This window comes from Castor canadensis, chromosome 3 (assembly GCF_047511655.1).
Source record: "Castor canadensis chromosome 3, mCasCan1.hap1v2, whole genome shotgun sequence".
Classification (NCBI taxonomy): Eukaryota; Metazoa; Chordata; class Mammalia; order Rodentia; family Castoridae; genus Castor; species Castor canadensis.
In genome coordinates this window covers 111420560-111448521 of record NC_133388.1, presented here as the reverse complement: position 1 = coordinate 111448521, position 27962 = coordinate 111420560, and the positions used below count along the sequence as shown (strand labels likewise).

At 38.4% G+C, this 27962-nt stretch overlaps 1 protein-coding gene and 1 pseudogene across 1 annotated transcript in view; both read right to left on the bottom strand.

The window, feature by feature from the left end:
- LOC109684753 (U2 small nuclear ribonucleoprotein auxiliary factor 35 kDa subunit-related protein 2-like) lies at nucleotides 1–22215 on the bottom strand (annotated as a pseudogene).
- A 4204-nt stretch (nucleotides 22216–26419) lies between these two features.
- LOC141421647 (carbonic anhydrase 5B, mitochondrial-like) overlaps nucleotides 26420–27962 on the bottom strand; it is a 44536-nt gene continuing 42993 nt past the window's right edge. Inside the window, 2 exon segments of the mRNA XM_074068509.1 lie at nucleotides 26420–27433; nucleotides 27570–27737. Of these exon segments, the coding sequence (XP_073924610.1) occupies nucleotides 27419–27433; nucleotides 27570–27737 (183 nt within the window). The 3' untranslated portion in view covers nucleotides 26420–27418.

Sequence of the window (27962 nt, the reverse complement as noted above, 5' to 3'; positions counted from 1 at the left end):
GGGTTGGACCAGACTTGCAAACCCATCTGAGCTCAGTGCTCTCTATCCAGGTGAGTAGCAGTCATAATAGACACACAATCATTTGGGAATAAAACGAGTTTATTTGGCTTTGGGGCTCTGAGTGGTTCTGTCTCTACTCCCCGACCTCCTTCCCCCATGGCTCCTGGACGTGGATTAGCTCTGGCTCTGTTGGCTCCTGCTCCTATGGCTGCCACTGTGGCTGCGGCTGCGGCTGCGGCTCCAGCTGCGGTCCTTTTTTCTTCCTCTGCTTCGTGAACTGTGCCTCTTGCGACTCTTTGCTGTGTGTTTGTGAGACTTATGTCTACTGTGACTACTCCTCTTCCTCTCAGACTCCCCATTTCTCTTGTAGGAGTGGTCTAGACTAGGGCTTCTTCTTCTTCTTGGCCTGCCATAGTATTCATCATGGTGGCCCACCCTCTCTCTCCTCTCCAAGCTCTTACCAATGGAAGAGCCAGTCTGATCAGGAGATAAGTAGGTGTTTCTATTAGCTTCCCAAAATTCATTGTTGGGATTTCTAAACACATGAAGAAAGTTGCAGTGTTTCCCTCTTGGACACTGTTGTATTTTAAACAACCCTGCAATGGTACAGTGATAACAGCAGTTATTATTCTGCTTTCTGAAGATGGAGCTTTACCCTATTCAGAAGTTCATTTCTGATGTTCAGATAGGTTTGAATTATTTACTACTGTGTATTATTTAAAAGAGGCTTACATAAATTGATGTCACAGTTCGGTTCCCAGAATTACAAAAACATTCAAATGCTCTAACAGAAGGCACTCTGGTAACAAACTGAAAGGTTTAATTCACCAGAATATTGTATCAACAGAGTTTAACTGAACAAATGGTGACCACATTACTTTTTCTAGGACTTCCACCATCCACTGATTGACAATTTATAGATTCCCAATTAACACTGAAGGACCAAGTTTTAGGGTCCCTGCAGTAGCATGCTTTGAAGCCATGGTTGTGGCAAGACAGAACCACTGGTCAAAAGAGATGGCCTACCATTGGTGAAAAATGCTGTATTTTCTTTATACTTTAAGAATAAATTCTTTACACCTCAAGAAGAAAAAAAGGTAATAAACATTGGCCTAATGCCTTAAATTTACAAAGAGCTTTTATTATGAAAGGCTCTGGTCAAGTTAAAATCTTTTTGAGTATGGAAACATTACAATGAAACCTATATTTAAAAACTATATTAAGCTGGATTAAGCTCACACCTGTAATCCTAGCTACTTGGGTGGCTGAGCTCAGGAGGATTGAGGCTCAAGGTTAGCCCAGGCAAATAGTTTATGTGATCCCGTCTCCAAAATAACCATACCAAAATGGATTGGGGGTGTTGCTAAAGCCCTGAGTTCAACTCTAGGCCCACCAAAAAGAACCACCAAAAACCTATATTTAGTCCATTTGATAGCTAAAAATAAATAAATAAAATCTGTTTGAACTACTCTGAGATCCTTTTGAAGTTATCAAACTTTATTTTAAGCAGTAAATTCCCCACATATATAAAACAGTTGAAAGTGAAATAGCACAATATATACAAAAATTAACTCAGATGGAACCATGGCTCAAGTGGTAGCGTGCCTGATTACCAAATGGAAAGCCCTGACCTGAGTTCAAACTCCAGTACCAGCCAAAAAAATTTTTTAAAAAGTTCACTCAAACTGACCTAAATGTAAGAGATGATCTGTAACTGAAGAAAGCACACAAGTCTTGGTGACCCTGCACTAAGCAATGGAGTCCTAGATGGGACACCAAATACACAAACAAGAAAGACAAAAGGAAAAAAAAAATCAGTTGGACTTAATAAAAATTATAAAAAGGAAGCCACAAAACTTTTGTGCTTCAAAGCATACGAAGTAAAAAGGCAACCCATATGATGGGAGGAGATATGTGCAGATCACATTTGTGGTCAGATGCTTGTAAGTAAAATTAAGAACTCTTTGACTCAATAATAAAGACAAATTAACCCAATTAAAAATGGGTCAAGGATCTGAAGAGACATCTCTCCAAAGAAATACAAATGGTCAATAATAAGCACACAATAAGTTCAATATCATTAGTCACTAAGGAGAATAACAAAGCAGTTATTAAAAAAAAAAAAAAAAAAGGCTCCTGCTTTGGGGACGTCCAAGCCACACTCATAAGCAACTCACTGAAATCACACTGCATTCCCAGGAACTGGCAAAAGTAATTGCCTTATGGAGAAAACAATTTCATTTCCAAGCCTTTAAACTTGGGGTATAATGGTTCTTCATGTTTTCCCAAGCAAGGTATTCTATAACCTCCCACCCACCCCCCTTCATATATGGTTTATTGATTGACTGATTGAGGCCAGGTTGGTCTCAGATTTGTGATCCTCTTGTCTTAGCTCCTGAATGTTGGGATCATAGGCATGCATCACAAGGCCCAACATAGTTTTAAAATGACAGCACCCATTAAGGCAAGTCTGCCAAGGATTCAAACTTTACAAACTACTTTTTACTAAGAAGTTTTAAGCAGATGAGAGTGTAAGTTAAAGAAACCCAAATATAAGGAAAGCTAAGGTACATCCCTGAGGCATTAAGAGCCTCATCTCTTTTTACCTGGGGAACTACTGTTCTGGTTTGGCTAATCCCATTTTTAGAAATCAGAAAATGACTAGGTCTTTGAAGCTGCTGGTGACTCTGTGAGCAGCACTGAATCACTTCCTGGTTTGGCTGCTACTGTCCGATGAATGAGTCTAACTGAATGTACCAAACATACAACTAAACTAATCCTACACCTAACAGTGGTCCCTAATGCACAAGAGCACGATTTCAAGTGAGGTGGGAAATGCTGCCTACAGGTACTGTTTTGGTGGCAGTCATGATGGAAGATTCTTTAGGGGCAAAGATGGAAACAAACAACTCAAGTGAAGAGAGGCAATGAATAAAAAACACCTCTGAAACTGTGATACGGTCAATGTGGCTGCCTTTAGACATTTCTTGGGCTTCCTGAACTGTCAGACACAGAGCCCAGGACTGAGGATCAAAAGACTGAAATTCTAGCCCCAACTCTGTCACCCATACATTGTGAACTTGGTCACCTCATCCATACAGTGACTTATAAGGTCTGTTACAGATCTAATCTACAGTGTCCTTTAACATCTCTGGTCATCTGCATGAGAAAAAAAAACTATGCCTCACCCCTTTAAAAGATTATTTATTGTCAAAGAATATCCCTTTATATAGAGGGACAATGCGGCGGGGGGGGGGGGGGAGGAGAAATCATCATATTGTCCTTTACCACAGATTGCCATTTTCCACCGAGTCACTGGGCAGAATTCGCACTGAAGCTGACGTCCTGCGTACCATCATCCATTAAACAGAGAAAGGGCTGCTTGGCATTCTTCCTTCCTTTGAATGAAAAATGAAAGCATGTACTTTATAGTAACTCTTAACAAGAAGATTAAACCTATTATTAGTCATCCTATTATTAATCAATCCTTTTATTCATTAATTGTAGGACCACCAAGTTCACAGTTTTTGTACAGCTTCAGGAGTCCTAATTAGAGCATTCAGGCTCCTATAGCTCACAATTTATTCAGGAACCTTTTTGACTAACCCTCTGAGAGGTTTCGATGTATGGAAATTGGGTTGAGTCAAAGCTTTTTAATCCAAAAGACTGTACCATTAAAACTGCAGAAGTGTTTTCCATTGTTACAGCCTATGCTTTCTCAGCTAAGACTGCTGTTCTTCTTATTTCAATGGTTAATTGAACCCATTAGCCATGGTGCAGCCTAGGCAAAGAGCAAGACAAACAGAGTAACAGAGTAACTACTCTCCTAGCTGCCCAAATGCACTTTTAGACTATTTGGGGCTTCCATCTCTGTCTCTTTAGATTTATATTTTATATTCTCTATCGTAGTTATCCATTTTCAGTTTAAATTTTATAATAGCATTACCATACTGTAAATGGTTCAAAACTTTACAAGTATACAAAGAAGGAAATGCAAATGTATTATTTTCAAATCCTGTCTATATCTCTTTATCAGCTCTTAACATTTGCATTTTGAAAAATACCTCACATACGAAAACCATCCATCCATTGGGAAGGTCCTAGACATCAACAGAAACAAAATACCATACTATGACAAAACACGAAGGCAAGCATGTTCACAATACTTACGACTGGTACTGAACATACACATGCCCCTTAGATGAGGTTCCAAGTTGCAGCTGACCTAAGGAGCAATGAAAAATGCTAGCATAAGAAGTTGAAGAAACCAACCAGTCATCTGATATACTTTGTTCCGGTTAACATAACCAAAAGTAGTTACTGATCAGATTCCAAAATAGAGATACTAGCCCATTTTTGTGTCTATTTAAGACACACTTCAGCACATAGCAGCATTTCAGGTCCCAATTATCTGATCCCTGTTGATCCAGGTCCATTTTTTCTTTTTTTCCCACAAATATAAAATGTTTCACACATGCATAAAAATTCAGAGAATATTAATCAGCCCATAGATATACTACCCAGATTTAAATTTCCATTTTTGACAGAATGTTTAAATAAGCAAAACATTAAGGTGAAGTCCTTCCATTCTATTCTTCTCCCTCCTCCATAACTTAGGTAAACACTATCTAGAGGCTGAGTGTAGCTTTCATGTTTCAAACACAAGCATGTGTGTGTAGATCTACATATAGATACATAACTCTCTCTACACACATGGATATATACCTGCCAGAAAACAAGTATCACACAAAAATCTACATTATACAAAATGATATATACACATTTATGTATATATATGCAAAGGAACATGTATATGTACTGGTAATATATAGTATTACTTTATTTTTATATAAATGGTATTTATATTCTTCAACATGTAATAATACAAACTTAATGACTCATCCTCACTATCGTATACAAGATACATCAAATTATCAAATTTATATATCTACTCATGGGGAATGGCTACCCAAGGTACTTCCAATTTTCCATCCACAAACTACCGTCATCAGCACTCTTTTTTTTTTTTCCTTTTTTTCGTCATCAGCACTCTTGAGCACATTTCTGTGGGTGGAAAGATTCTCTAGTCTGCATAACCAAAAGGAGCATGCCAATTTGTCGATTTCCACTTCACTAGGTATTGACAAACTGTTGTCTGAAGTGGCTTTATTAATATAATACACATCCTTTACCTATACTTTTGAGATTAATAGAATTTATAACTTATGAGGTAGGTGTGAATAACACCTCATTTTCATATGCACTGCTCCTATTACCAGTAATGTTGAACATTTAAACATTTGCCTTCAAAAATGAGAAATTTGATTTGCTTTTGTATAATGGCCTATAAAAAGATCCCCTACTAGTGTTTACACATTCATTTTGAAGATAATGTAATAAATTTGTTTCAGAGTATTTTTACTAGCATATCCAAAAGGGACAGGATCCATGCACAATGACAGTTTGTAACACCATCCTTAGAAGGAAGAATAAAAGGCCTCAGGAGTCCATGTGAACTGTACCAGGAAGCTCGAACATCATTTAACCAAGTGATTTCCAAGGACCTGTTATTAATTTTCAATACTGAATCCAATGTTTTGAATTTTTTTCTACTATAAATTTATTAACTAGTTTTCCATTTGTAACTGCCAGTGTGACTGGCATGAGCTCAGCCATCTTATCAGCTTTCTAAACAAAACAAAACAAACAAGTCATGGTTAGTGGGTGCTGGCTGCCACAGTGGGTGCTGCTGGAATGGAACCCAGAGCCTTGTGTATGCTAGGTAAGTGCTCTACCATTGAGCTATATTCCTAGCCACCAGTCTGAAGTCCTGAAAGCAACTCCACCATTACTGCTTCACAGAAGCAGTATGATCCAGGGACTCTATAAGGGAAACCAGTAGCACAAGTCAATTCCGATGTTGGGATAAAGAAGCAGCATTCAGAGGTAAAGTGACACATCTGAGAGCACAGGGCTAGTCAAACCACACTGCCTCCTTGTTCAGCGTGTGTTTCAATGTGATATTGTGCAGGCGTTGACCATACATTTCCACTAGTGGCTAAAGCTTGTGCTGAATAGTACAAAGACAGGAAGGTGCAAACCACAGAAACAAAAGGTTAAAGGGGATTTTTTTTTTTTAAATCTTTAAAAATCTTGACACCAGTTGATAGAAGAATAGGCTTGACTTTCATGAGTATTTCTGTCTCTTGGCCGTTCCAACTCTACTGGGAAAAAAAAAAAAAAAAAAAAAACCACCACGGCTTCATTTCTCTTTTTCTCCAAATTAAGGGATATTTTTTTTGCCCTGATATAACAAAGTTATTCAGGTTCAGATCTGATCAAATCATAGACAAGGTACAAGGCCTCTCTCTGTTAAGATTCAACTAATGGGTCCCAGGAGCAAGAGATCACATTTAACCTTCCCCTTGCCTTAAGGAATAGTTTTAAATAGTATGTGTCATCTGATTACCTCTTTTTCACATAGTATATTGCATCATAAACCATGAGTTTGGGACATTATGTTCAGTATTGAAAGTAGCCAATGAAGCCAGGTGCTGGTGGCTCATGCCTACAATCCTAGCTACTTGGGAGGCAGAATTCTGGAGATCTGGAGGGTCATGGGTCAAGGCCAGCTCAGGCAAATAATTCATGCTTGCAAGTGTGAAGCCCTGAGTTCAAACCCCAGTCCCATCAAAAATAAAGTAGCCAATGAATAAAAAAAAAAAAGAAAAGGAATCAAGATCTAAGATCTATATTTCTTGTGTAACTCCAGAAGACTGTGTACCTTGAGCAGAAGTTGCAAGCAGGAATTGTCAACATAATGTAGCAAAATGCTCAGTTGTGGAGGTGAGTCACTGTGTACAACACAGCTCTAGGTGAGGGACCTACACAGGAAGGAAGGGGCACACTGTCCATCACAGGAAGTCTCTAAGTGAAGGGTTGGACAGTTATATGCAGAGGACCCGACTCAGAGAATTCAAATGCTGAAGAGAGCTGCAGCACAAAGGCACTCAATAAATAACAAGTTCTTTCCAACCCAGACCCTGGCATTCAGGAAATATCTCGCTAACACATGCTTATGATTTCATATGGGATCTGTATGGAATCAGCCAGAGCGGGGGTGGAAAGGGAGAGAGAATAAACCGACATTTACCAAGTGCCTGCGTGTCTGACCGCAGGCCAGGCAGTACTGGCTCATATGGCTCCACCTAGGTGGCCAGCTTAGGCCCCAGCTCTTTGGTGCATTGAGTACTTGAGAGTGAAGTGTACCAGTCCCCTTCCCATATCCATGCCCACCTTGAACTGAATCACTTTCCCCACATTCTTGAACTCAGGCAAAACATCATCATAGAAGTCCAGGAACTGCTGGTAAGTTTCCTCTTCACTGTACTCCAGGCTTGCATCAGGGTCACAGTCATCCCTCCTGCACTGCTCCATTCCAAATGTTGTAAACATGCTTTTAATAAGAAGGGTGGGACTCGACGTGGGGAAGTTATGCTTACGTGAACACCTGCATATGAAAAAAAAATTTCATTAGTGTAATAGTTAAAAATCACACCTAAAAAGCTTGCCTTAAACTTTGGAATAAAGACTCAACTACCTTAGTTGTTTTTGACTTAAACTGTAAGATAATAAACCCTACTTAGATGCTGAGTTTTAGCACATGAGAAAAGTGTTCAAAAACTAACCAATCTACTGACTTCTCATTAAAATATAAGACTGGGTATGATTTACAAGTTCATATGCTATTTAGGTACCTCTGAACCATAGGGAAAAAGAAGGCCCACTGGTGTGACAGATTGTGATGGACAGGCCTGAGATGCCACATGTGGAACTCAGGATTCTACACAATCTTCAATTAACTTCTGTGTTTAGAGAATGGGGTATTTTAAGAATTTCCAGTTCGTGAGGTATTTTTAATCTCATCTATATAGAGCATTTTATAGTTTTCATACATTTTTACATTTCTTTTTCCCTTCTGATCCTTACAACCTGCTAAGACAGTTGGTCCTAGTACTTTCCCTACTTTGTAAATAAGGACGCTGAAACTAGAGAAGCAAACCGACCCAAGTCACACGGCTGGGAAGAGGTGATCCCAAGAGATCTGAGCTAACCTACAATCTGGTGCCTGGTCATTATATAGCATAATAAATATAATTTAATTTTTATTTAAAGAAGGTGGTTAGTCATTATGAAGAACAAGTTTCTTTTCATAATTTAAACTGGACCAAGCCTAAGCTGACCCAGCTATACCTCAGTAGTTTTTAAAGAATCCTTTATATAAGTTTACTTTCTTATTTATTCCCTTCTCCTAAAATGGAAAAAAAAATACATATCCCAAGTTCTAAATAAACAAAAATTTCTTGGGTAGGATTCCAGTTAAAAATCAGTAAGATGAGCAGTGCGCCAGTGGCTCACACCTGTAATCCTAGCTACTCAGGAGGCAAAGATCAGGAGGATAGAGGTTCTAAGCCAGCCCAGGCATATAGTTCATGAGAACTTATCTCTAAAAAACCCATCACAAAAAAGAACTGTTGGAGTGGCTCCAGATGTAGGCCCTGAGTTCAAACCCCAGCACCAGAAAAAAAAAAAATCAGTAAGATGAAATTTTTAGGAAAAAAAGAACTTAGGAAGAAAGAACGTTAAAGAATAGGGAAAGTATTGAAAAACAATGGCCCTAAAATGGCCAAATGTTTAATCATACTCACTTTCCACGTCTGTAATATACATCTATGCACCTATGCAGAAAGCAAAGCATACACCACAAGCTTGCTCAGTATCAATGTTCATTAATATGAAAATTTTTTATTTTCCAAATGACCTTTTGTATTACTCAATTAAGGACCTTGTAATTAGATTCATCTTCCCAAATACTGCTACTGACAGAACAAAAAGCAAGGATTCAACCTGGCAGCAATTGTAGCAGTGAATCCAAACTCTACAAGTATGAAGCACATATAGAATTAAACAAGGAATCAAGTTAACAAGGTTAAGATTCTCTTCACAGGATTCTTACATCCGAATGGCCCTAGTTCCCAGGGTGTCAAAAGAGCATTTGTCAGTTTTACAACAAAGCCAAAGTCCCCGTCTGGGGAAAATGCACACTTGGCCTAGAAACCAAGTGAAGTCCCTACAATCTGAGTGTATTCAAAAGGGCAGCCCTATAGCCTGTGTGGAAGTCAGCTAAGAGAAGTTAATATGTGAAAAGGGAGTCTAAAGCTGTGGAACCAAGCCTGTGTGTTTCTTAGAATTACCTAGGAAAAAGTGACATTTCCTTGCTCCTGCTCCAGAATGTGATCAGACCTCAAGGGGGAGGGAATCCATATTTTCCAAGCAATTATCACCTGGTCCTCATGACCACTGGTTTAGGGCATGCTAGTTACCCATTAGTCTAATACTTGAATCAAATCAGATTACATTAAAAACACATCGTTGTGAAGGCTTATAATGCTAGCTACTCAGGAAGCAGCAATGGAGGACTGTGGTTCAAGGCCAGCCTGGGCAAAATGTCTGAAAGACCCCATCTTGACCAATGGCTGGGCATGGTTGTGTGCACCTGTCATCCCAGCTATGCAGGAAGCATAGGTAGGAGGACCACAGTCTAACCCTGGGCATAAAAGCAAAACCCTGTTAGAAAAATAATGAAAGCAAAAGGGATAGGGGAAGGGCTCAAGTAGTAGAGCCACCTGGCTGGCAAATGCAAGGCCCTGTGTGCAAAACCCTAATTACCACCCCCACAAAAAACAAAAAACAAAAAAAACCATAGTTGAACATCACTTGGCCCAAGGATGCCAATATATGGTGTGAGTACCCTTCGGGTACAGCTGACTATTCCTCTTTTTTCTCATCTGAAGGGAGCATTTCCAGTACTTACTACCTTTGTCCTTCATAGAATCACTGCATTGTACTCTGAAATTAGACTGTAATCATTTATCAAAGGTCAGGGTAAGAAACATTTCATAAAGCTGGTCACTGGTGGCTCACACCTACCTACTTGGGAGGCTGAGATTAGGAGGATCAAGGTTTGAGGCCAGTTTTGGCAAATAGTTCTCAAGAACCCATCTCCAAAATAACCAGAGCAAAATGGACTGGAGGTGTACTCGAATGGTAGCGTGCTTGCTTTGCAAGCATGAAGTCCTGAGTTCAAACCCCAGTTCCACCAAAAAGAAAAAAGAAACATTTCATGAAAGTACATTCAACTGTTATAACGCATCTATCCAAATTATGGTCCACCTTCCTCTTCTTTATTCATGGGAGATACACTTAGAATCTGATGCCAAAAAAATCTTTGTCTCTCCAGAGATACCTACCATTCATTCTTCCTTTTTTGGTAAGAACTATATTGTTTATTGTCTGCCTGGGATGCATTAAAATCCAGAGTCAGAAGCATTGTATATTCACAATAACTCACTTTCTCCTTCTCAATTTATCTTATTTAACTTACTTAACAGATCATGAGCCTTCTTTAAATTACTTCTGGAAGTAGGATGTATGAATACTTATAAAAATAAGCTTTACCTTTCCTCAGTGATGGTTTTTTTCTTGGTAGTACTGGGGTTTGACCTCAGGCCTCGAATGTGTTAGACAGGTACTCTAGCACTTGAGCCATACCCCGAGTCCAAGTGATTATTTTCTTTTAGGAGGAAAAAGAAAATAAGATTCCCCTCAAAGCTCTGACTCCAGAAAATGTCAACTCTAGAAAGGTTCTTGAATTGAATTTTATACTAATTATAAAAATAAACACCTAAAGAAATGCTTAGGTTAAGGAAGTATTTCTCTGCCTGGCATAGTGGTACAAGTCTGTAATCCCAGATACTCAAAGAGGCTGGGGCATGCAAAATAAAAAAAAAGAAAAAGAAAAAAAGAGGCTGAGGCAGGAGGATTGCAAGTTCAAGGCCACCTTGGGCTCTACAACAAGACCCCATGGGTGAAGGGAGAAAAGAGAAAAAAAGGAAAGGAAAAGGAAAAAGGAAGTGTTTCTCCTTTTAAGGTTTGATTGACAAACCTTAAAGAAAAGAATGGCTGCATTATCTGGAGCAATTAACCAGGCTTTCCATAAAAGGGGAAGAGAACAGTGTACTTGTCTGGAAGGATGGTGCTGGGTTTCATAACTGCTAATTTCACAAAATTTTAATGTCACAACTCATCATTTGAACAATGAAAATACCCGAATCGCTTTCATACTTTGATAGTTGTGATGGTGAAATCTCAAATGTCTACGAAAACAGTAAAAAATGGTCCAAATTAATTTGACCACTGTCCATATTTCCGTAAAATGACTCCCAGAGGTGGTACCTGAGAGTCTGACACCATTCCCCTTTCCACAAGAAACTGCCTGAGACATCTCCCCTTCTCTTACTTATGCCCAACAGGAGAATCCAGAATCAGGCTTCCACAAGTCTTGAATTTCAAGGAAGTGTTAGAGACGTATCATAAACAAGGGATCCTTCAGCTAGAAAATCTTAAAGGCAACTTGGTTGAGCTACCTACGGAAATATGGACTGAAATTGAGTCTCGTTTGTCTGCAAAAGGTCACTGGCTGAAATCTTTCTTTGATGCAGGGACAGGTATTTTCTACCAATCAATTATTATTTCTTCCCGAGATTAAATACATTTAAGAAATGCTTCTATGATACCAAAGGGAACAAAGTCTTCTTTTCTTAGCTCCCAGTTCCTCAAGAGGAGGTTTTCTACTAGTTACCAGATGCTATGAGTCCTTTCATAGGTATTCTGAGCATCTATACTTCCAACCATCAAATACAAAAGGACTTTCATATTATATATCAATCTGAGGGCACATTAGAGACATTTCAAAGCTAAAGCCACCCAACAATCTGAGATTCTGATTTACTTGATCTGTTGGCAAGATAAATTTGTAAAGCTTTTTAGAAGACTCAAATATCATACACCGAGAGAACCACTGTTTTTGTTTTTTGTGTTTTTTGGTTACACTAGGGTTTTAACTCAGGGTACCCCACTTGCTAGGCAAGCACTCCACTACTTGAGCCATACCCTCAGTCCTTATTGCTTTAGTTTATTTCAGGTAGGGTCTACCACTTCTGCCTGGGGCTGGCCTTGGACCTGGCCTCGGACCTTGATCTTCTTACCTCCACCTCCTGAATAGGTGGGATTACAGGTGTGTGACACCATGCCTGGTTTTTTATTTTCTTGCCGGTACTGGGGTATGAACTCAAGGCTTGCACCTGGTAAGCCTGTGCTCTACCACTTGAGCCATACGTCCAGCCTAAAAACCAATATTCTTAAAAAATGAAAAATGGTGTGAAAGCTTAAATTAAAAAAGAAAAAGTGAAAGCTAGAGAAAGTTCATATTTTCAAAGAAGGAAAAAAATCATGGCACGGATAATTTTATGAATAAAATAAACCTGAGAGATGACATACAGTTTCTCATTAAATACATGTAAATTGTCCTATTCATATTCTTTTTTAGGATTAATAAAACATTAAGATTTGTATTAGATCTTCTCTTCCACAGAACAAATATATAGTAATAATTTGATTTTGCCTTGGACAGATTTTGCTTACCAATAGGAATCATTTACCTACTTTCATTTGTTCATTCATAAAGAAGTCTCAGAGATTAGTGACAATAGTAAGAATAGTGAAAACAGCACCCAGTGCTTGCCATGCATTCTCATTCTGGCCTCATAGTCCCCTTAGAAGGGTAATGTTATGTTTCATACTCATTCCACAGATAAAGGAATTAAGACACAGACTTTAAATAACTTTCCCACAGCCACTAATGACAGTTTTTGAGCCCAGGGGTCTGTTCCGGAGTCTGAGGATACTGACCAACAGTGGTAAATTATAGTCCTATTTCTCTACTCACTCTAATTCTGTTTTTCTCATACCACGTTTGAAAAGCCTATTTTGGTGTTTGCCATTAAAAAGATAAAGTCCAGCTGCTCCAATCATTTTGAACATATTACTTCTTCTTCTATTTATTTATTTTTTGTAATACTAGGGCTTGAACTCAGGGCCTACACTTTGAGCCACTCACCAGCCATTTATGTGTTAAGTATTTTCAAAATAGGGCTTCACAAACTATTTGCCTGGGATGGCTTTAAACCACGATCCTCCTGATCTCTGCCTCCTAAATAGCTAGATTACAGGCATGATCCACCGGCCCCCAGCTTGAACATATTACTTCTCCATCCAAGTTGTCTACCATGGAGTCACACATGCACAGGAAGAACCAACAAACAAAAGATCTTCCTAATGGAATGCAAAGGATGCTCTAAGCCAAGTCTACCTTGGGAACAGGGACAGAAGGAACAGAGGATGTCTAGCTAGGGAGATAGAGAAGCACATACTTTATGATGAACATTTCAAACTGAAACCTATGCCTTGCCTCCTCCAAAAGGAAAACTACAAAATCTAGACATTTTGAATCACTTTATTCTGACATGATAAAGCAAAATTAGTTACCTATCTCCAAATCTGCAAGCTCCCGTTTTACTGTAGAATGGACAATTGGCTCGATCTTTCTCCATTATTCTTAAATCCATGGGTGGTTCTGGGTTCTGCCAGGTGGCACCATTTTCCAACTGTTGAAAACAACCATGACTTTACTGGTGGTGTAAAAGCCCGTGAAAGACTAAATGTTTCCGAAAATATTCAAATATTTTCATCGAAAATAATAATGGTTTATTTTAAGAACATTCACATTTAAGTTACGGCAGGCAATCAAGACTTTACAAGCAATTGTCCAGAGACAAGAACTGTATTTCTTTCTTGGCTCCCAGTCCCAGTCCTTGATCAGGCATCACTACTGTTACCCCTACTGATACCAGGGGCATTCACCCAACTTTCCTCTGTGTCATCCATTCTGAAAAGGGTCTAAGGACATAGGAAGCCACCACTGAGAAAAGTAGATGCTTACTCTTAATCAAGGTTAACTAACCATTTGAGGTTAACAGTATGTGATATTGCCCACACACACTTTAAGGACTCTAAACAAGAACAGTCCAAGGGGTGATTTCAATACCATTTGTTTCTGTTCATCAATAAACTTTTGTTGTTATATAACCTGAAGAGCCACAGAAGTGATTCCAGATATCCAGATGTGATCTAAACAGCCTACACAAAACTAATACTACTGGAATTATTGTTCCTAATGAAATGTTAATTAGTCTCAAATTCTTAATGAAAGGTTTTTAAATACCTCATTTTCAGCCTGATCCAGTATCTTCTGCACAGCTTCCTACAAATGGTGCAAACACAGGACTAATGAAAACCTGGGAGTCAGGTTAAGTCATATATGGTCTCTCTGGTTAAGAATCTCATGTGTAACAATCAAAACACATACACACACAGACACACACACATACATCACACAAGGCCTCAGGTTCTGATTTTCTAAGCATAGATCTTCTGAAAGCCTTCAAAGGATACATAGCATAGAATTTTTATTCAAGTAGAAAATTGAATGAAATGACATTACAAAATATTTAAAAGTTGTATAATAGTTTCAGTAACATTAATATGTAGTATATTTGAACATATATACCATGACCTAGTTTTTAAGTTATTGATGATTATAAAAAATGCTATATTAAACATCATAAATATTTAACAGAAGCTAAAATGACATGACCAGTAGTAATTAGGATTTATAAGAAATTTCAAACTTTCAGTAAGGCAAAGGAAGTCCTGCAATGTGTCAGTAAATTTTTACCTAGTTAGTATTTAAAGACATTTTAAATCATGTTTATAGACTTCTCTTCCCTAGCTCCTCAAAGCAATATGTAAGACTCATGGCTAGCTGCTTACTTGATAAATACCTGGTTACATAAGAGCATACTCTCTCTACAACAAAATTAGAGATAAGGGCAAAATAGTTTCTGCTGGGTATTGAGGGGAGGGAGCGGGAGGGGGTGGAGTGGGTGGTAAGGGAGGGGGTGGGGGCAGGGGGGAGAAATGAACCAAGCCTTGTATGCACATATGAATAATAAAAGAAAAATGAAAAAAAAAATAAATAAAATAAAATCAGCAAGCCAAAAAAAAAAATAAAAATAAAACAAAAATTAAGTTTATTTTTTATTGTGATAAAATATACAACCATAAAATATACCATGTCAACCATTTTAAGTGTACAGTTGAGTGGCAATAAGGACATTCACATTGGTGTGTGCTATGTTAAAAAATAAATAAATAAGCTACCCCCTGAAAAATACTACAAGGAAAAAAATAAAATATTTTCATCATCTGGGACACAGAAGACCTTTTAAAGTCAGGCAACAAGGCCATATATCATAACAAAAGTTGACAACATGAAAATCTAAGCACAGTTAAGAAATGTCACAAGCCAAGTTGGGACTGATGACAAATTAAATAAATGTATATCACATGCATCAGGTAAAGGACTACTATCCTTATTCAAATAACAATATTTACAAAACACACTAAAAAACAGGTATCCTAAATGAGAAAGCTGCAAAACTTAAGCAATCTATAAATAAGCAATAAAATGTATAGTAAAATATTCAACCTTACTAATTCAGAAATATACATTTGAAACAATGAAATATAACATTTCACTATAAGCAGTTTTAAAAACTGACAGTGTCTACTATGAGGGAAGGTTTGGAAAGATGAGTCACTTCTTACAAGGCTGCAACTGTAAACCAGGATGTCCTTTCTACCTAGCCATGTACATTTTACATGGACTTATCCTTTGATTTGAACAATATCATTTCTAGGCTTTTTTTTTTTTTTTACAGTACGAGGGTTTGAACTTGGGGCATCGTGCTTGCTAGGCCGGCGCTCTACAGCTTGAGCCACGCTTCCAGCTAGGCATTTTCCTGAGGAAATAACAGGGTAATTACCAAGAATATATAAGAACGGATGCTCACTGCAACTTTTTATACAATAGTAAAAAACATTATAACCTGAAAGACCATCAGTTGAGAACTACAAATTACAAATAATAAATTAAGCTACATCCATACAGATACTGTGTTGCCATTAAAATGGTTGAATTAGATCTCTGCATCAACGCTGAAATATACGTACTACATGTTTGGCAAGAAAACAATTCACAGAGAAATAGGTATAAGTATCATCCCACTATAGAAATAAATATGTACAGGACACTTACACTTTCTTTTTTAACAGTGGCTATCTTTGGGTAAGTTATGTTTATTGAAGAGCTTTCACTTTATATACTTACATATTTGGTTTTCTTTCTTTCTTTTTCTAAAAACATTTAACAATTATCAAAAATAGTGAAATATAATTCCATTTAAACAAACACAACATCTGGTTTCAGCCGATTAGCTAGAGAGTTAAATAGTTTATACAGGGTATTTTATAAGACTTCTTTTCTTTTTTTTTTGGCATTACTGAGATTTGAACTCAGGATGTCATGTTTGCTAGGCAGGCACTCTACCACTTCAGCCATGCCCTCAGTCCACAGGACTTATTTTGTATAAGATTTTATACAGAAAACCTGAACTAGTTAGTAAAGGCTGGTAACATTTTTAAAAAACTATATAACTGAGTTCACTTTAAGTGTTTCAGTTAGCACTGACCTCTCTTCTTCCAACAGCTTTTCTTCTTCTACTTGCTGTTCTTCAATAAAAATATCCTTTCCCTCCTCTTCCTCTTCCTTCTGTGAGATTCCTGAGGAAATTCAAATGTCTTATTAAACTGAGAATTATGTATCCTTGGTCAATAATTCAGGGAAAAAGATTTATAAGGGAAAAAAGAATCTTTATTCTTTATGATTATAGTAAAAAGCCTTTTAAAACTTTATAATAGTAAGGACTGTAATCACCCAAATTTGGTATAAAATGATCATGAAAAAAGTAGTACATAGCATATTAAAAAGTTAATGGTTACTAAAAAAGATAGTGGTGCTAAGGGACAGAACATCCATGTTTACAGCAGAATGGCAACTAAAAAATGTAGAAAGACTTAAATAGAAAAATCATCAATTTTGCAAACTTTGCTGTAAAAACTAACTTATACAAAGATGTTAAAAATGTAGGAAGAAAAAGCTTGTTGGGAAGAGGATATTTATACCATCTCAAAATGTCATCCTATAAATGAGGACTGATTGCAAAGAGGAAAAATATACCTTACAATGGAGTGATCTGTTGACCAGGAGTGGAACAACCTGACATTACATCTCTTATACCGTATACAATGAGAAGTTTATAACATTTACTCTATAGTATTTTGTCTTACAGAGTGTCTACGGCCAGGTGTAATGGCACACAGTTATTATCCTACCACTCAGAAGACTGGGGCAAGAGGAGAGTTTGAGGCCAGGCTGGGCTACATAGTGAATTTAAGGCCAGACTAAATAAATAAAGTATAGTAACCCAGAATGCAAGTTAACTACCCTGGATCTTTCAAAACAATTGATCCTGGCTTGAGGAAGTTTCAATATGGCCTATGTATCATACCACTGAATTATCATTCATTTACATATGTACAAATTTGGTACTATGGTTCTGTGGAAGAACATCCTTATTCTTGGGCAATGCAGGCTGAAGGATTTAGGAGTGAAGTGCTATGATATCTGCCATTGCTGTGCAAAGGGTACAGAAAAATATTTATATGTACATATTTTTCTACCTAAAGAGAAAGTAAGCCAGGAGCCGATGTCTTACTCTGAGTAGCTAATCCTACCTACTCAGGAGGCAGAGATCAGGAGGACTGTGGTTCGAAGCCAGCCCAGGCAAATACTTCACAAGACCTTATCGTGAAAAAAACCATCACAAAAAAAGGGTTGATGGAGTAGCCCAAGGTGTAGGCCCTGAGTTCAAATCCCAGTACCACCAAAAAAAAGAGAGAAAAGCCAAATGTTAGCAACTGACAAATCTAGCTGAAGCCCTCATGAATATTTACTGTACTATTCTTTCAACATTCTCCACATGGCAATATTTTCAAATAAAAACATGGTAAAATCATTTTGATAGGAGAAAAAATTCTATTTTCCATTCAAAATTTTACTTTGAGGGGAAAAAAGCATTGACAGTGGAAAAGAAATGTAGGGGAAGAGAAATGATCTTAGGAAATGTAACAAGCTCAGGCTTAAAGGAAAATGATTTTTTTATTTGTCACATATATTGGGTATAGTCTAACTAAAGGTTCATAAAATCCTAAGTCATTATAATAATTTGCTTTTCTTAAGTAAATATTATTTCAGCACTTCAAATAAAATATGCTGGGCGTTGAGGTGCACACCTTTAATCTCAGCACTTGGGAGGCTGAGGCAGGAACACTGAAAGTTTAAGGCCAGGCTGGGCTACATAGCAAGACCCTATCTCAAACAAAACAAAACAAAAAGCAAGGAGGGGGAGGGCAGCACTAGTAAGCATGAGGCCCTGAGTTGTTTCCAGTACTGAAAAAAAAAAAAAAAAAAAGAAATTAAGAGAAAAAAATAGGCAAAAAAAAAAAAAAGCTAAATTCTTTAAGTTCTAACTCATATAAAATAATATCTAATTATTCAGATAATTAAATGATCTAATGTTCATAAAGGGTCAGAGAACCTGGCCCAGAAGTTATGACTGACTTACAGAAGTACAACCCCAGACTGTACTAGGTGTACATACAGTTGATACTCACTCAAGTCCCCATCCCCCTCAAAACAAGCCCACTTACTCTACAGCAGTGATCACTGACATTTCTGAGTGTGCCATTTCCTCTAAATGCACAAAAAATATACAAGGATACATATAAATACAACATATCTTATTATACATGGAACCACACATAAAATCATGCTGCAGTTTTACAACTTGCTTTTTTGTTGTTGATTTGAATTTAGGGCTTCTAACTTGCTGGGCAAGCACTCTACCACCGGAGCCACACCCCCAGCCCTTTTTGCTTCAGTTATTTTTCAGGTAGGGTCTCGTAGTTTTTGCACCACCCAGTCTCAGACTGCAATCCTCCCACCTATGCCTTCCACATAGCTGGGATTACAGGGTGATGTTTACCCATCTAATGTGTGCTACAATGAATAGCAGAGTTTCATAATCCACAGTGTTCATAAAGTACCACTAAGTAAAGAATTGAGTTGGAAGGGCAAAACTAGACAGGTACTGAGTCTTGGATCTTGAGCAGACCAGGGACCTAGATCTTTCAATGAACTAAACTGTGAAGGGACACAATCTACCTGACTTTTCATGAAACTTCACTTGAACTCACCTTCCAAAGGGGAAAAAAAAATCAACACAATACAAATACTGGCTAACACAGGATTTAAAAGAGAAAGAAAAAGAGGAAGAGGTTTTTTTTTTGTTGTTTTAAGGTATGCTAGAATAAGAGATTAAATGAACAAAGTAAAGTAGCTAAGTACTTCAGGGGGGAGTACAATAAGGGCACCAACAACTCTAGTCTGCCTTTGTTTTTTCTTTTTTAATTTTATTTATTTTTCGGATTTATTAGTTTTTGGTGGTACTGGGGTTTGAACTCAAGACTTCTGGATTGCTAGGCAGGTGCTCTAGCACTTGACCATGCCACCAGCCCTGTTTTTCCTTTCATCCCTGATGCTATGTCCTGCCTCTCGAGGAGCAGTTTTCAACTACTAAAAGATGTTAATACAGGTTGCAGGTAAATACACTGCTCCTTCCACTCTAAGTGTTACTACTAAAATAGTCAAGTGGGAACTCTATGGTTGTAATTCGAATTTAAAGTGCAAATCCAGAGTATCAAGGAATCCAGCGGTAGAAGTTGGTCTGGGGCTAGGTTATGGATGAGGACCTATTATGCCACTCTATGATGCTTTAATTATATTCTGTAGGCAATGGGAACTACTGAAAACTATAGCTGGCCTGTTTGTGATGGTATTTGTGTTATACGTAAATTACTGTGATTTGTAACAAAAGGATTAAAAGATAAAACTGGAATACAGTATCACAGGAATCCAGGTGAGAGGTGATGAGGAATTAAACTAACACAATGAGAGATTGAGAAAGTAAAAATAAGTCCTGCTAATAATCACACTGTGATGTACTCGTACAGGACAAGGAACAAAACCAAGAAAAAGTTTCTACGAAGGACACATTAACAATCTCCATCTTTTGAGTGACCAAATAACTTCCTTCCCTTAACTTTGTTCCTCTCATCTTCAAATTAAAATTACCGATATACCCAATTACTAAACTACCCCTGCTTTCTCCCAACCTTTTCTTAGAAACTTTCAGCTGAAGACCAAGCCCTGCATAAAACCTCACCCTTCCCAGGATGCTGATGGTTCACGCTTGCAATCCTAGCTACTCAGAAGGCACAGATCAGGAGGACTAGACCCTATCTTGCAAATACCCAACACATAAAGGGGCTGGCCGAGTGGCTCACATGGTAGAGCGCCTAGCAAGCGTGAGACCCTAAGTTCAAGCCCCAATACCGAAAAGGGGGAACACACACACACACATACACAAAACCCTCACCCTTCTCCCTCATTCTGAGGCACTTAGCAACACATGTCCCCCTTCACCTCCAAATTGACCTTATCCAGCTTAGTACATCAATAACTAAACAAAGAGGCTTTGGAGTTGGAATTCAATAGGCCAGGAAACTCAACCCTTGGCTCTCTGTGAGCTTGAGTAAATTCTTTAATGTTTAGTCCCTAGTTTACTTTTTTTTTACAATACTGCGGTTTGAACTCAGGGCCTACACTTTGAGCTACTTCACCAGCCCTTTTTAGTGATGGGTGTTTTTGTGATAGGGTCTCATGAACTATTTGCCTGGGCTGGCTTCAAACCTTGATCCTCCTGATCTCTGCCTCTGAGTAGCTAGAATTATAGGCCTGAGCCACCTGTACCCAGCTAGTCCCTAGTTTTCTTATCTATAAAAATCAAGATAGTAGTAATAGTTCTCATTTTAAAAGGAAGTTCCAATCTTAAAGAAGTTTGGATAAAATAACCCATGTTACACAGTGCCTGGCCGTAACTTTAGCTGTCAGCACCATCAACATCATCAGCATGGTGAAAAGTTCTGGATCCTCCCTCTAAGACGGAGTTAGGTACTTGTGGTGTGTACATTTCCCGCACATGTATTTCAGCTTTATCATACCTACACACTGTATTGCACATGTTGCTTTCGTTTGTATACTTCTTGCACTAAATCTTAAACTTTTTGAAGCTGGAGATTTGGCAGTTAGCTCCAAACTACAGAATGTGCTGAGTGACACTGCTGATTGCATAGCTGCAATCAATTTTCTCTGTGACCAGAACTTATGCTGAGAGTTTTTCCATTCTGAAAGCATTAGTGTTTGGGTTGCTGTAACATTTCTCAAGTATCCGATCCGACTTTCACTTCAGAACAGCAAGAATATCTTCTAGGAATATACTCCTAATTTGAAAAAAGATACAGATGTAGTTTTTGCTTCCTTATGATTTATAAGTGAATGTAAATCTCCTTTTATAGGAGTTAGACATTTATTTTCAACAGTGAACCACTGAATTCATTTTCATGAACAAGCTTGAATTACTCAAGTTAATTTCATTACAGAAGGAACTCTAAAAGCCAATTGCATTTCCAAACTATAATTACTATCATTTGAATTCAATAAGGAAAGACATCTTTGTAAAAGAATTTTTTGGGGGGGAATAAATAACTGCTTTTAGAATAGCCAACTTTATACTAACAGGACACTGTTCAGAAGAGTTGAGTGCAGGACAGTTCTCTAGGTAACTTTGAGCCAACTCAGTCCCCGCCTCCTTCTCACTTATAGTTCTCAAGAATGAGTATAAAATATGCTGGGAATGCTGTGTTCTGAGACAGGGAGAACTAAACCACCTGAAACAGCCCAGACTTCCTTTTGCTATTCCCTGGAAGCAGGATGTCCATTAAAAAGTTTTGCCGTGTAAGTTCCATAGCCCCTGATGTATATAAACCTGGGACGGATTGCCTCTTGGGGTTCCTCAGCTATAATGCAGCTGAGGCCTATGCAGTTAAGACTTCATCCACCCAAGGAAGTTTTCTCGAGCCTTGGGGGCCCAGCTCACAAATGATCCTAGGCTTCTTTTGTCCCTTGCTGTCTACCTGTAAGTATCTACTTTGTGTAACTTCTTGCATATTAGTGTGTTCTGTCTCACCAGACTCAGATTGGTCACAGATTGGTGACCAGTGCACAATGAACCTGTTCCACACCGTGTAGCCCTGGGAAAGAAGAAAGGGGCTAGCAGCTTGATCTGTATGGATGATAGCAAGAGACTGTGCATTGCACTGTGCACAGAAAGACATGAGCGTGGAAGATTGGTTGGTCCTTCCTGTTACTGCTCCTCTAGTAAATCCCTTATGAGTTTTCTGGTCTACATGTTAAAGGGTGTCTCACTAATTTTACAGACATCTAATGTGCCAAAGCAATAAACAGGAATGAAAAGTCATTCAATAACCATTGCTGTTATAAAGGAAATGTTTATTGATCTAATGTTATTTAATGAAGATGAGCAGTGATTTGAATACAGAATTCTTTCTCAAGACCTTTGACAGACTTTAGGCTCATTTTCCACCTTCATATTTAGGAAGGTATACATAAAACACTTTGAAGGCATAAAAGACATAAAAAAGTTGCTTGCTGTGGTGTATTAGTAGCCAGGGAATTGACAGTGCCCCTTGATGGATCATGTGACAAAAGCATGATGGAAGGAATCTCAAAGCAGTTTTCAGAATCCATGGGAGGAAGATGAGCAAGAATTTATCACACCAGGACATGATTGAGAATGAAAGCGGATGTCACTATAATTAAACCAGACACCAGATCCAAGTAAATCAGGACTGGCAAACCAAGACACACAGCCACCTTATAAATACTTCCTTTATATCTCTACATTAGTCATTCTGTACATTGCTTCCTGCTCCAATCAGAAGACTCACTGCGATCAAGTTTTCCAAGAGGCTAGGAGAAAAGCCTGTGGTGCATCCTAGAAAACGTGTATCTTGTGTCTTTACCCTTTGAAAGGTAACTATAATTTGAAATAGATGAATTGCATGAAGGTAACAGAAACTTCTTTTCACCATGTTTATTTTTTCATTTCATTTTATTTTTGTAGTGCTGGGGATGGAACCTAGGGTGTGGCACATGCTAGGCAAGAGCTCAACCACTCAGCCATATCCCCAGCCCTCTATGTTTATCTTTTTAGAGCACACATGGAAAAGGCTTCACCTCCACCTATTGTTAGAGAAGAGATATCCCCCAAACTTGCACACACAACTTCAAACCTATCTTAAAAAAAAAAAACAAAAAAAACTGTATTTACTTCTGTGGTAAAATACACATAAGTTTTACCTTTTTTTTCCCCTGAGACAAAATCTGGTTATGGAGCACAGACTGACCTTGAATTCACTATGCTGGCCTTGAACTCACAATCCTCCTGCCTCAACCTTCTGAATGCTGGGAAAAAAATTTAGCATGATAGATATATTTTTAATTTATCCATCTTAACTTTTTTTTTTTGGTGGGACTGAGGTTTGAACTCAGGGACTTTCTGCTTGCAATGCAGACACTGTGGTTTCAACCATGCCCTCAGTCCATTTTGCTCTGGTTATTTTGGAGATGGGGGGGTCTCACAAACTATTTGCCCAGTCTGGACTTGAACCACGATCGTCCCAATCTTAGCCTTCCACATAACTAGGATTACAGGCATGAGCCGCAGGCACCTGACTTACATCGAAACTCATTTGTTTATCTATTTTTTTTTTACCAGCCCTTTTTTGTGATGGGTTTTTCAAGATAGGGTCTTGCAAACTATTTGCTTGGACTGGCTTTGCACCAAGAGTCTCCTGATCTCTGTCTCCTGAGAAGCTAGGATTACAGGCATGAGCCACCAACACTTGGCTGGGGATTTTTTTGTTTTTTTTGTTTTTTTTTTTTTCACATCTAAACTCTTTTAAAGCTTATAGTTCAGTAGTGTTGAGTATATTCACATTCAACAGATCTCTAGAACTTTTTCATCTTGCAACACTGAAACTCTACCCATTCATGTTAATCAGACTTTTCATCACTGTGGCCAATACCTGAGATAGTTTAAAGGAGGGAAGATTTATTTCGGTTCATGGTTTCAGAAGTTTCAGTTCATGGTGGGCTGGTTCCATGTTTCTGGGCCTGTAGTGAGGCAGTACATCATGGCAACAGGATGTGGTAGAAGAATACTCTTCACCTCATGTCAACCAGGAAGCAGAGCAGAGCAGGAAATGGAAGAGGCCAGGGCAAGATATAGTCCCCCAGGACACTTCCCAGGGACCCACTTCCTCCAACCAGGCCCCACCTTCCACAGTTCCACCACCTTGCAACAGTCTATTCAAATTTTGAATCCACCAATGGATCAGAATGTTGATTGAATCAGAGTCCTCATGATCTGTCTCTGGAAATGCTCTCACAGTCTCACCCAGAGGTGTACTTTACTAAAATTGTAGGTTTCTCTCAGTCCAGTCAAGTCGATAATCAAGATTAACCATCACACCAGTAAATATGAATTCTCCCTCCTCTCTCCCCACCTCTTAGCAACCACATCTTACTTTCTGTTGCTATGATTTTGATGACGTTAGACACTTCATATGAGTGGAAGCATATGGGCCTGAAAGATGTAGATGAATTGCCCATGGTTGTGTCAGGGCTAGATGTCATGTCTCTTTCTCTCTCCCTTTTTGTGGCACTGAGTATTGAACTCTGAGCCTCACGCATGCTAGACAAGCACTCTGGCACTTGAACTATGTCCCCATTCCATGGAATCATATAGTATGTGTCCTTCTGTGACTGGCTTATTTCACTTAGCATAACGTCCTCAAGTTTTCTCCACATTGTACATGTGACAGGATTTCCTTCTTTTTCAAGGCCACATAATATTCCATTGAACTTCATTTTCTTTAGCCATTCATCCATCAGTAGGCATTTAGGTTGCTTCTACCACGACTCTTGGCTATTGTGTTGCTGCTATAAACATGGGTGTGCAAAGATCCTGCTTTAAATTCTTTTGGATATCTACCCAGAGGTGTAGAGCCACTCTGCCAGTCCTTTTTTGTGATGGGTTTTTTCGAGATAGGGTCTGGAGAACTATTTTGCCCAGGCTGGCTTTGAACCACAATCCTCCTGATCTCTGCCTCCTGAGTAGCTAGGATTACAGATGTGAGCCACTGGCGCCTGACTGGTAATTCTGTTTTTAATGGCTATACCATGTTACATTCCCACCAACAGCACACAGGTATTCTACTTTTTCTGCATCCTTGTAACACTTGTCATTTTTTCTCTTCTGATAGTGGCTATCATGATAAATGTGCTTTAATATTTCATTGTGATTTTGATTTGCATTTCCCCAATAATTAGGATTGTTGCAAATCATCTCATGGGTTTCTTTGCTTTCTGTTGATTGCTTTCTTTGATGAGCATAAGTGTTTAAGTTTGATGTAACACTGTTTCCACCTTAGCCATCTTTAAGTGTATAGTTTGGTAGCGCTAGGTATATTCATCCAATCCTATCTTGCAAACTAGATGACTAGCATATTAATAAAATACTTCTAGGTTTGATGCAACATTGAGTCTGAACACAAGCTTAGAGGCAGCTGGAAACATGCTAAGATATTTAGAAACGAGCAATAGTGGCATGCACCACTCAGAATATGTAGAATTATCTGGATTTTTACATTGACAAGTTTCTCTCCATCTTACTATAAGAAAAGTCTCCAAACCACTGTAGAAACTGGGAGAACTAAGTTGATTACCTTACCTAACAAAGAACTTGATATAAATATAAAATATAAAAGCAAATAAAATAAGTTTCAAACAGTTTTAAAGGGAAGGTAAACTCTATCATTGTGCAGAGAGTATCATTATATTATTTGTAACAGTATACAAATAATGCAAAAATAATACTGTGGTCTGTTAGATTACTAGTCCTTTGAAATGTATTTCTGTAGATGTACCATGAAAGAATTCTACATTCTAGGCATTTTAAGTTTTTCTTTTTTTTCTTTTTTCTTTTTTCCTGTTGCTTTTTGGTGGGACTGAAGTTTGAACTCGGTTTTACATTTGCAAAGCAGGCATTCTACTGCTTGAGCCACACTTCTATTCCATTTTGCTCTGGTTATTTTTGGAGATGGGGTCTCACAAACTATTTGCCCTGGTTGGCTGCGAACCACAAACCTCAAACCAATTTCAGCCTCCCAAGTAGCTAGGATTATAGGAGTGAGCCACGGGTGCCTAACTCATTTTTATTAAAATATTCTACCTATGCTCTCTATATGACCCCAAGCCTTTAAGTGAAATATCTCATCTTCAAAAATGCAAAAGGATTGCCAGAGATAATAAAAGCCCTTGTTTTCTTGTAATTACAAAACATATTTCCTATATAATAAATTGATAATAAGTAGACTCATCGTATACTAGTAATGGCAAGTAAAGATTGGGGCAAATACACTTAATGAGGAGCCATAATAAAAGAATACACATTCATAGTTTGAAATAAAATACACTTAATTTATTCCCATATTCCAATATTCAGCCAGGAGGTACCAGTCTGGGCCCCAGAGGTGTTTTCTGAAAGGCCTGTTCTGTGTTGTCGATTTCTGTGTCTTTACCAGTTAAACATTTGGTTATAACTTCTACTTAAAATGCTATCGAGCCATTAATTGAGAAACATAAAAAGCTCAAAAATTTTAGATGTAAAACATATTACAATTGCCAAGGGGTTACTGTAAGAGAAATTTGTATCTCGTGCTGGCATTCCAGTTATACACACTATTATCAATCAAAAATGAATTTATTTACCAAACAGCTTTCATCAAAGAGAGATGAAGCACTCCCACACCAATAAATGCACTTCTGACCTAGGACACATGGAGACCAGCAGCCCAAAATGGTGGTAACTGAGAGTAGCACTAATGCCCTAAGGCCATGAGAGTCTAACCAAAAGGGGGAAAGTGTTAAATAAAAACTACAGGCAGTCATTGTTTTGGACTAAGCTCCTGTATAAGGCCCCAGCAGATCAAGTTAGCAATCAAAATGAAGTCACTCACACTGAAGTGCCACTTAACCAAGCAGAAACTTAAACTGTTTATCTGCCCTTTTAAAAACAGGATTAGAGAGCTAACAGTCAAATTGCCCAATAAGGTCAGTTTCAATTTCCCTCTACCTTAATCTTTTCACAAGAAAGGGTGACCTAAAGTAACCTGATAGAAACCAACCAGCTATTTTTCTATTGTTCTGTCTCCCTCTCCCTGCCTTACAAGGATAGTAACTTTTTTTGGCAGTACTGGGGTTTGAACTCAGGGCCTCACATTTGCCAGGCAGATGCTCTACCACTTGAGCCACTCCACCAGTCCTTTTTTGTGTTGGGCATTTTTGAGATAGGGTCTCAGGAACCATTTGCCCAGGGTTGGCTTTGAATAGTGATCCTCCTGATGTCTGCCTCCAGAGTAGCTAGGATTACAGGTGTGAGCCACCAGCACCTGGCTAAGGATAGTAACTCTGAAATGACAAAGAAAGAAAAGTTTATCTATGAATACCATTAAATGCAGGTGTTTAAAATTGTCTAATAATATTTTATAAGCTAGTATGTATTAAAGCAAGATGCTGCCTAGATGTGACCATCTTAGGAGCCCACTTGGCTGGCAGCTGGCTTGGGTTTCGTTGGTATGTTCAGCACATAATCATGGCGGAAGGATGAGCGGACAGTGCGATTCATCTGTGGCTGAAGGGGATGGAAGTTGTCCACCATTTTCTTCTCTTTCCCACCTTCTGAAGTGAAGAACAGGCTCCAAAACTGTTCAAGCTGGAAATAGAAACAGAAAGCGGAAATAATTTCAACAGAAAACCAGCTTCACCACACGAATAAATTACTTTCATTTTTATAATTCGAGAACATTTCGTCTCAAAGTCAGAATGAAAACTTATTTCTGGGTATTGCCTTCACCCCTTGACAGGGAATAAAATGTCATGTTGTTGCCACTGTTGTGTGGGGAGGATTGCGGTGCAGGGTAGGGAAGCCAGCCGGGCA